We start from the raw sequence: 10,520 nt of genomic DNA on the forward strand, positions 1-10,520 counted from the left end.
AAGACATATTTTTAGTTCTGACAGCTCAAGATTTTTCAATAACAGTTTTCAGCAGTGCAACAAACTCTGACTGACTGTATTTTCTGATGTAGCACAAGGGAGCCATGACTCAGTAAGAACAGCGCTCATCCTCTTATCAGGAGGTCAGATGTTTAATTTCTAGCTTACCTAAAACAATTTCTGTGTTTTATGGTAATACAAACACACACATTTGTTTAAATAGTAACAATATTTTATGATTTCTACACAGTTTTAATGTGTTAGATCTACCTAGGTGGAATCCGGACCCCGTTATCCAGCTGTCTGAGGCTTCTGGCATGTCTAGAAACCTGGATCTCCTCTTCCCAAGACTCAGGCTCCTGTTTCTTGTAAGCTGAAGGTGCATTTAGTACTGCATCACAGGCAATAGTCACCTGGACACCAGACAACACAGTAGAGCATTGATGGGACGACACCCACAGGTGAGTTTAGAAAGTTTAAGTAAACTACAATTTCACATAAAACAGTGAATACAAACTGAAAATTTAGCCATGCAAGGCCTATGCCAGGAAGAGTATCATTGTGATGCAAATAAAAATTTGTCACAAATGGACACCTCTTCCAACTGAATAAACATCTGCAAGTTTTTAATCCCTAATCATACTGAAGCTATTTCAAGTTTATCCATCCACAGACAAAACTGACAAGTAAAGCATCACCATTCAATCAAGCAGAGTGAGAATAAATCTGTAAACCTTATATCAGGTGTCAAAAACATTCCAGCAAACAGACATGCCAAAGAAAATCTCTTAAAAGTTAAGATGAGTCAATTCTGAGCTCCATGCAAGAAAAAAGCAACAAAGAAAAGACATATCTTTAAAAAGATTTTTTTTTTTAAAACACCACCATGTGCACCTTGTGGTTCCCCAGAATTGTGTTTAACTTAAAAGAAAATACTAAAACCGTGTTTAGATAGATTTTAGTCTCTCAAAACTCAGAACTTCAAAGATATTCTGTGTCTTTTCTGCAGCATACATCTCCCTCTCATTTGGAGGAATTAAATAAGGATTGTAATCTGATCAATAACATAAAGGCCCTAAAAACAAACAAAAAGTTTGGCATCTAAAATATCTATTTATGGAGGATTTAACTTTTAAGCACTTTAGGGTATATTATTGCATAACTGACATTGCATTCAATTCAAATGTTTGGTCACGTTACATCCTGTTTGTGATAAGATTTTTTTTTATCAAAACAATAAAAGCTATTTCTATTACAGGCCTTTCTCAAAAGTGACAATCTAGTCATTTAAGTACATAAATCATGTTCTGTAATTTATCTAGATCTCTCAAATATGTGGCTCAATGTTTTGCATTTAGATGTGGAAGTCTACATTAAGACAAGCATCTTATTCTAGCAGGGTGATGGTCAAATATACTTGATTCATTAGAGGAAATGTCTGTTTCTAACCATTTTATTCTGTATTCATGGATTAAAATTAAAAGAAAAGAAACTCTTTTCCAGCCAACCTTTTAAAAAGCTGCAGGTCAAACACTGATATTTTTGCAGGAAAAAACACTTTTATAAATCCCTTTTTTTATAAAATGTAGAGACGTGCCTCCAATAGAGCCAGGGAACCACCAAGTGCACCTTTCCCTTGCAGCATGCACAGAAACACACAGAATCAACTCACTGACCAGAGCTGGCAGCTCCTCAATATTTGGTAAAGGGATCTCGAAGTGGTCTGGGAAAATGACGAGCTTCGCCTCATCCTCATACTCATAGTCCTCGCCATTAAAATCCCGGTTTAGCTCTAAATCTTTAAGGGAGCAAGCATGAATGACTGATGACATAATGACTAAAAGATTCAAAAGAAAAATAAAAAAATATATATTTTCATTTTTATTTAGTTTATTTCAATGTACAAATATTATTATGTATGAAGATAAATATGATTTTACAAAAAGAAATTACTACAGTTGTTTGATTACAAAGGGAAAATTTAAGATACATTATTAACTTTGACGACAAAAGCATTATTTCTTTATTTTATAAAAAATAATAATCTAGGGTTATTATGTAAATTATTTAATTCATCAAAACAAAGAAACTCATCCCAGATTTTAACAGTTTTATTATAAAAATCATTGTTATTCAAAATGGTTAGATGGAGACACGTGGGTTTGCAACCAGCTGTCAGATTAGATCACATCACCACTATGGAGATGACGAATAAGATCAAAGATCTTAAAGGGACAGTAAGAAACATCCCAAAGAACGGATTATTCAGTTGGATATTTATCAGATATGAGAGGAAACGTGTGGTGGATAAACTGGGAGTGAAAGCAGATTAAGATGAATGGAGCAGAGAATGAGATGAAGGAATGCCTCAAACATAGAAGCTGGGGGGCAAGACACCTGGGCCTTGGCGAGCTGCGTCATCAGTTCATTCTGAAGCCTCGACAGGACACTGACAGGTGGTGGCAGCTGAGAGGCTGGTGGCTGGGATGGGAGGAGGCACCCAGGGTAACCCACCCCCACCACAACCCCAAGGAGGAGGAGAAGTGGGTAGGCCAAGCTTTGATTTAGAACAGTTACCAACCACATATACAAATAAGTGGGCTATTATTAGAGGACAGAAGTTGGTGGAGAGTCTTCGTCAGTGGAAATATCCAACGCTTTGGGTTGAGGCTGATTAGGACGGCAGCTGGCCGACAGCAAACAAAAACAGTGACAGAGCTGTAATGGGTCGACTTTCAAACAGAGCGATACTGATGTTAAATCACAGGATCAATGAGAAGACTGACAACTAAAGACACTCTGCTACTATGAATTACTTTCTGTAGGAAAAACTTCATTTTACTCCTCAAAACAATCTGGGTTCGACTTTTTTTAAGTAGTTCTTAGGGATGTTTCTTGTCCCCTACCAGATAGAATTGACAGAAACTTTGTAGATGTGGAACCAGAAATCGCCAACAAGTAACTGGAAAGTACTGATTGAGTTTTACGTTTGTCAACAACTTCATATATCTGCACATAGGTGCCCCAGCTTGGATAGATTTGCTGGCTTTGTAATAAATTGTGCAGACCTCGTTACAATCTTCCTAAGCCTTTTGGGGGGTTTTGTTATGGTTCCTATAGATATGTTTGGCAGGAAAGCAACAATGTGCATATCCAAAAAAACAAAAACAAAAAAAAAACACTATAAACATATAGAGGCATGGTGTTGGCAATATTATGGTGTGCAGTTATGATTTTGTAAGTACATCTGCATCTGCTTTTATGATATATAAAGGGCTCCAAATGTCAGTTTGTTTTGAGCCAAAAACTTCAGCAGTCTGCTAAAAGCTGAGGATGAAAAGATATTCCTTCCACAGCAGCCTAGAGTTCACTTATACGATCAATTCTGAATAAAACTGCCTCTATGGCAGAAAATTAAAGCTTAAAAATGGCCAAAGCAGAATTCAGAGATACACCTGACACTCATAGGGTCATCTGAACAGGGATGTGGACAATAAACGTCACAATCTGAGAGGGTTTGAGTCATTTTGCACAACAATGTGTACAACTCCAAGAAGACTGAGGGGTGATTTTAAGGGTTTGTGATATAAAAGCAAGGTTGTTGCACCTCATGCATGTTTACTACCATCCCTCTAACAGATTTGCATTTCATTTAAATCATGTTCTCATATTAAGCAGAGAATAAACATCTTAAAATCATTGATCATGGTTTACATCAAAAAGTCTTGCATTCTAACAGGTTGTTCAAAAATTTTGCATTTTAAGAAAAATACCAAGAATTCACATTTAAGGGAAGAAAGGTGTGTCATAATTGTAAAAAAGCAGTTTTCTTTTCTCATGTTCCTTCTTGTAGATATGATTCACATTCAAACTTAAAAAAAATTAAACATCTTAATGTAATTCTTTATTATTTAAGCTCAAGTATTCAGCTCTATATTAAGGTCAGGGGTATTCTTTGTCACACTCCAGAGGGTGCTGACAATCCAAGCAGAAAAGGCTGAATCCTTTTCAAGTATTATTAATCCATAACAATATGCAAGCTATTATTCTGCATAATTACTTAGGCAACTTTAAAATCTTGTTGTTTTTTTTTTGTTTTTTTTTGTTTTTTTTCTTTTGGTCAGACTTTCACATTGCAATATAGAAGTATTTACATGCTTCTCTATATGGTAGCTAACCCACCTAGAAACACTTTTCCATTTCTTCGTCTGGGGATGGCACCTCCTGCTGCTCCTGTGGCTTTCTGCAAGAAACAAGTAGTAACAATTATAAAATTGGATATTTTTTATACACAGACACACAAATAGCAAACATTTATAAATATGTCAGGATTCATAAAATGCCTCAGTCTGAAGGAACACAAAACACTAGGAATACCTGGAATAAATGTATCTCTCCAGGTACTCCGAGTTACTTAGACTTAGACAAACTTTATTGTCATTTTGTACACACAGAGTGTATACAAAATTAAATTTTGTTCAGTACACCTCTCATGACATTTCTAAAGTGCAGTAGTGATAAAATGTAAACATGGTGTTTTTAGTGTTTCTCCAGATTGAGAAGTTTTTGTGAATCTGTAGCTCTGACCTGAAGGTAAAAGTCTATGCAGCTTGTGTTCAGGAAAGATGTTAGCTGCCTTTTTATTTTACCCACTGACCTGTACAGGTCATGGATGGTGGAAGGTCCGCCCTGATGATTCCCTTTGTATACCATCATATCGTTTGGACAAGGCTGACCAGCCAGACTGACTTACCCATTATACAGCCTGAATTTAACAGACTCAGTTAAAAAAGGTTAGGACCAAGCAAATAACTATGGATGTTAGGCAAAAACTTATTTTCTGAAAAGGAAAACTTTTGACATGGCGGCGGTGCAGGGGTTAAGTTGGCGAGCCTAGTATGGAGGCTTTGGTCCTCAACGTGACCATCACAGGTTTGAGTCCCAGCCTCGCTGGCTAATTTTGTGGCATGTCAAATCTCACTTCCTCCAAATAACAAAGGTAGGGTTGGGGGATGTTTTCCAGAAACCCACCATCATCTCCACTTTCTCGAGCAAGTTAAGCTTGAGGTAGCTCTGATGACACCAGTAGACCAGTTAATCCACATCCTTTCTGTCTGCAGACTGGATGTTTGGTGTTCAGGTCAGACAAGGCATGGGAGAAACCCCAGACTTGTGCATCTTTATAATTTTCTGCTCTTTATCATTTTTTGTAATCTCTAGCATCACAGCAAAAACAAGTCATTTTAAAAAACCATCTATCAGGATCAGGTAAAAACAGAAAGCAAAATGCCATATTTTCCAGAAATCATTAATCTGGTAGCTCCTAGTCAGCAAAATCCACACAGTGCCACCAAGCAACCTGTGCACCCAACTCAGCTAACTTCACATTGATCTGACCAGACAAAGTTGAGAAAGTAAGAATGTTTACACAAACAGGACCAAGAGGACTCCCACAAAAGAAGAACAGCGCAGACACAGGAGCCTGCAGAATGTGCAGCAGCTGTTTGTGGCCAGATCCAGGCATGGAAATAGCCTCTCTTTGCAAAGCAGAGCTGATCTGATAGCAATTAGAGGCAGAGAGGAAAAACGCCATCAGCTAAAAAAATTAAGGACTTGTTTGAGTCCATGTGTGATCGTTATTACTTAAGAACAATTTAACTGCCAATTTTACATAGAAAAATGGATATCGGAAAAAAAAGGTTCCATTGTTTTAAAATCTCTACAAACCTAAAAGATATAAAAAGATGCAGATCACTGTCCATCAAAAGGTCTTACATCCTCTGTTGATTTGTTCTTTAAACAAAAACTATTTTGCACAATTTACAAAATCCTTTTTATTACTTAAAACCTATTTACTAATACAAGCAGAGTGAGTGATGATTATTTTTTTAGTTGTTTTTCGACTTTTTATTGAATAATTATATTTCATTTCTAGAACAGAATGTCACCAAAAGCACCTGTAATCCATTATTTTAGTTCTTACTTTCTTATAGTTAGGTACGTATTCATCCTCTTCTTTCAAAAGTTGGATTTTTCAGGAATTTAAATTGTTAAATAACAATCATTGTTCTTCATTAATGGAAAGTTTCCTATCAAGTTTTTGAAGATGATGATAAGCAGTTTTTCCAAAGGTGATGTAATATTAATGGTTGTATATTTGGCTGGATAGGGCCAAAATTTATTTCTGGTTTGGATAAACCCTTTGGTTGGAATTTTCCTTTTTATCATGTGGGAAATCGAATCAGGAATAATGATTTAGTTCAGTTTATTTTCTTTCAACCACACAACATTTGATGCTTCATTAAACATAAACAGTTTTGTGATCAACAAAAAAACAGAAGCAGGATGCTTATATAGCTACCTCTAACATGAAAGGGTTCAACAAGTTACCATAAGTTTACTATGAGCAACGAAAGCACAACAGGGACAAAAATTATATTTACTTACCTTCATCTGAAAGTACATAATCATTTAGTCATAAGATATAATGTGACATCATTTTCTTCTTTAAAATAACTAGTCAACAGCATCTTTTCATTTCTACAGTAGCATTTTTCCACTGCTGAGCTGCAAGAGCAGTCAAACATTTCTGTTTTAAAATTTATACAGCCTCTGATAATTCATTCATTTTATTATTTATCAGATGTGTAGCTCATTTTTTGTAATAAAATTATAAATCTGACAACGGTTTGGAAAGTGGCCCTCCATAGTTCTACAAATGAACTCATACAAATAATATCAGGTTATGGATATTTGAAACCAAGACATTATAACTAAGCTTTTTTTTATGTTGTTGTTTCATGTAAAATAGCACCTTTTTTTATATTTTATCTTTATTTAGGCAATACGTCATCCAAGTGATCAAGCTACCAATTAAAACAAAAAACTTAGTGGTGAAAAAGTATTTTAATTTCAATATTATTTGTTTGAAGTTTGTTTTCTACTCCAAAACCATAAAATTTTGTTTTTTCCTATATCAACAGACATCATTGTTGTTAACATCAGCAATTTGTTCAATCAAAGCTTGGCCTAAGAAAAATTTTATTAATTTAATAGTACAAAGCCTAAGAATTAAAAAAACGAAATTTCCATACTTGTTAAAACATGAAAAAAAAAGTATTTTTTTCTTATCCCAAGTTTCCTTTGTCTTCAGGAATTTTCTGTACAAGAAGCTATTTTTTTACCGTTTGTCTTTGGAAATAAAGATAATCAGTTGCAATATATCTGTTACTTTTGACTATCTCATTTTCTCTCAACTTGAAATAACATAAATAAAATCTTTTAATACAAAAAATTAAAAAATATAGAGACCAAATTTACACATTATTGTTTGTACTGTGGTTGAATTTGACTTTTCTATTGTGTCTATATTATTCAATCGTCTTTTATTTTTAGTAAGAACAATAAGGAATAGGAATTCTATTCCTTATTGTTCTTACTACTCATAGTTGTTTTGTTTTTTTTATTTACAAATAAAAGCATGTTTCTAATACCTCTGTGGGAGGGGACAGAACATACCTCTTTAACGTGTCGTTTGAGGTGCATGTAAACACTCTGTCCTGTTTTGCGATAATGTCTCTCCACATGTTCCCGTCCGAAGCCCAGGAATGTGTTCATACACACATACAGGCCTCCGTCGGACTCCTGCAGACAAAAAGAAACAGTGACATTAGCTGCACAGAAGAAGAAAAAAAAAGACAACTTATGCATGACATGAAGACTAAGATTTGTAGTTGCTCCTGTTATTTATATATATATATATATATATATATATATATATATATATATATATATATATATATATATATAACAATATATCACCTCTTTAGCTGCACCTTGTTGTTTTAATATTTATCAACATAAGGGGTTACCCTGATAATATATATTTTTTTCTTTGTTAGTTGAAAAGCAAACAAACTATTTATCTTCCAGACCTTTCTGCATTTAACCCATCCCCTTGGGGGCAGTGGGCTGCCACTGTGTGGTGTCCGGGGAGAAGTGTGGGGTTAAGGGTTTTCTTCAGAGGCCCAGAATGGAGCCTGTGGGGATTAAACCAGGTACTTGCAACCTTCTCAGAGCACAAACGCACTGCTCTAACCACTAGGCCAACACTCCCCAACTTTGTTCAAAAAACATAAAACAAAAACATTTTTCTGTGCTGTTTTAATATTTTAATTCTTGCCACAGATAAAGCTTTAAGGCTTTGAGGTAATGCATGATCTGCTTTACTAAAATAAGATGTTCAAACATGATGTCACTATTATAATTTTTTTGATTGATTGGTATAAATTAATGACAAACAAAATGTGGTTTAGTTTTAAACACTTTTTTTTAAAAAGCAAAAAAAAAAACATCCTCTTGCACCTTACACACTAAGCACCAGAGACAAAAACACATAAAAAAAATGTTTATCCAAAAAGAAACCTCAAATCTGCAATCAGTATACGCTGCATAAACCCCAGTGTTAAACCTTTAAGTAGTTCAGAGTGACATTTGAGCTTCAACAGCACAAGGATAAAAATAAACCAGTCCTCCGGCCAGCATGATGAACTCCAGACAGCTGAGTCACCTTTAAAAACGGTTTTCAGTCCACATAGGATTGGAAGGAAAGTTTTGAGCAAAGGAGACCCTTCATCCACGTTAAACAAAAACAGCATGACATTTTTTCATTAGTTCAACATTGTTGCTTATTTAAAAGCTGGCTTACAGAATGTTAATTGTTTTGAGTATGTGTCCAATAAGGATAATATTGCAAAAAGTAAAAATTAACATGATGTAAAATTAACATGTTGACCCCACATAATCAGAGGCGTAGCCAGAACATTTGTGTAATGGATAGGCACCAGAATCTCAGGGTCAATCTACACTATTCCAACAGGAAAATGAATGATCAAAACATCCATATTTTCTAAATAAAGACAAACTATACTTTCCTACAGCCTTTGCTAACAAATAGATGCATATATTTAAACATCCATGCTTTCTAGATAAAAGGTATAGTGGATGCAATTCTTTCAGGTTTGAGTTCTGGGGCGGACATCTTTTCCTTTGTCATTACTTACCAACTTTTATCAAAATTGATATTTACAAGTACTAATATCAATATCAATTGATTATTTAATCCATTTTTATTAGAATTGTTATTAATAGTTATAGCTATGATTCCACTAAAGACTCCTAGATGAATGCAGACACATCATTTTCTCTTTAACCCATAAAACACAAAAATCTAGTTCTGAAAAGAGCAGGAATTCTGTACTTATCATCTTTAATGTTATTATATTGATGTACATAATTAACCACAGTGTTTTTGCTATCAAATAATTATGAATATATGAAAAAAAATAGGAAGTAATATATGAAAAATTTAAATGTTTTGAATATTCCACTTGAATATTAGGGGGAAAGTGGTAGGGGTGGCCAATGATTGGCTAAGGCTGGCCATCGCCACCCCTGGTCCCCCATCTAGCTCCGCCCCTGCACTTAATTGCTGTTAGATATAAAAGTAAACAAACATGTACTTCAGTATAAAATGAGAGCAATTTGAAAAAAAATATATAATAATTTACAAAAGAGAGGTTTTAAAAGACTAAGCAGCCCACCACACTTAACAGCCTGTGTTTAGGCATTAAGTGTAAAAATCTTTTGGAATATTTCTGGAAGTTAAATTAAGTTTAGGACACAATATCAATAAAAAAAGGCAATGAAGGCCTTTGGGAGTTGCTCTGTAAGGGAAAACAAATAGAAGAAAAAACCCTCCACCCTTCCTTGGAGATGTAAACACTATCTATGTCCCTTGAGATCCACGAACGTTAAACGTTAAATCACAGCAAATAGCCGTGTGCTGCTCAATCTTGGACGCACCTTTCCTCCCAGAACATGCGCCTCCTGCCCGTTGAGCAGCCTGCATGTGTGGGTGTCACTTACTGGGGAGTCGAAGGAGAAGGCGCACTCGCTCTTGTAGACCCTGTCTCCTGTTTTGGGGACTCTGATGGTGGGCATGAAGGGGACCAGCAACTCTCCCAGGTCTGCAGCCATCTTCGCATTCCTGCCTCTCCCAGCAGAGTGCTGCGGAGCCTCCGGAGCAGCGCTGTTAGAGCGGAGGATGCTATTTTTAAAGCTCCTTTGACTCTACATTCCTCCGGCTAGGCCAGGGGGATGTGACGCTGGAAAACGTAAAAATAAAATGACAGAGGGGGCGGAGGTTGGCCTCAGAGGTGAGGGCACAGAGGGTGAAGCGCTGATCTTTTGTTGATCTTTTTTTATTTATTTATTTTTTCTAACTGAAGAATGGACCTGCGCAGAAATTACAGCGCTGCTGTGGACTGCGGTGACGCGCTTCCATTTACCGACAGGACCACTCCCACCTCTGAGGAGGACGGAAGAGGATTAGGGCCACTGAAAAATTAAAAAGTTAAATGATTTTTATATTTTATTTCAGTATAATATGAGAAAAAAAGTCGGAATTCTGACTTTAATCTCAGAATTCTAACTTTAATCTCAGAATTCTGACTTTTTTT

The 10,520-nt window shown here is 35.6% G+C and overlaps 1 protein-coding gene across 3 annotated transcripts in view; it reads right to left on the reverse strand.

The window, feature by feature from the left end:
- Positions 1-10,252, reverse strand: part of usp13 (ubiquitin specific peptidase 13 (isopeptidase T-3)) — a 43,603-nt gene extending 33,351 nt beyond the window's left edge. For 2 of the 3 annotated variants that reach the window (XM_015402727.1, XM_015402726.1), the window contains exons 1-5: positions 9,928-10,252; positions 7,519-7,644; positions 4,183-4,243; positions 1,677-1,798; positions 271-413 (exon numbers count right to left, since the gene is read on the reverse strand). In XM_015402727.1, coding sequence (XP_015258213.1) covers positions 271-413; positions 1,677-1,798; positions 4,183-4,243; positions 7,519-7,644; positions 9,928-10,038 — 563 coding nt within the window. In that variant the 5' untranslated portion in view covers positions 10,039-10,252. The remainder of the gene's footprint in view (positions 1-270; positions 414-1,676; positions 1,799-4,182; positions 4,244-7,518; positions 7,645-9,927) is intronic. The other variant, XM_015402725.1, reaches the window with a different exon arrangement.
- Between the last annotated feature and the right edge of the window lie 268 nt (positions 10,253-10,520).

Source organism: Cyprinodon variegatus, unplaced genomic scaffold, assembly GCF_000732505.1.
Source record: "Cyprinodon variegatus isolate N-32 unplaced genomic scaffold, C_variegatus-1.0 Scaffold1387, whole genome shotgun sequence".
Taxonomy (NCBI): Eukaryota; Metazoa; Chordata; class Actinopteri; order Cyprinodontiformes; family Cyprinodontidae; genus Cyprinodon; species Cyprinodon variegatus.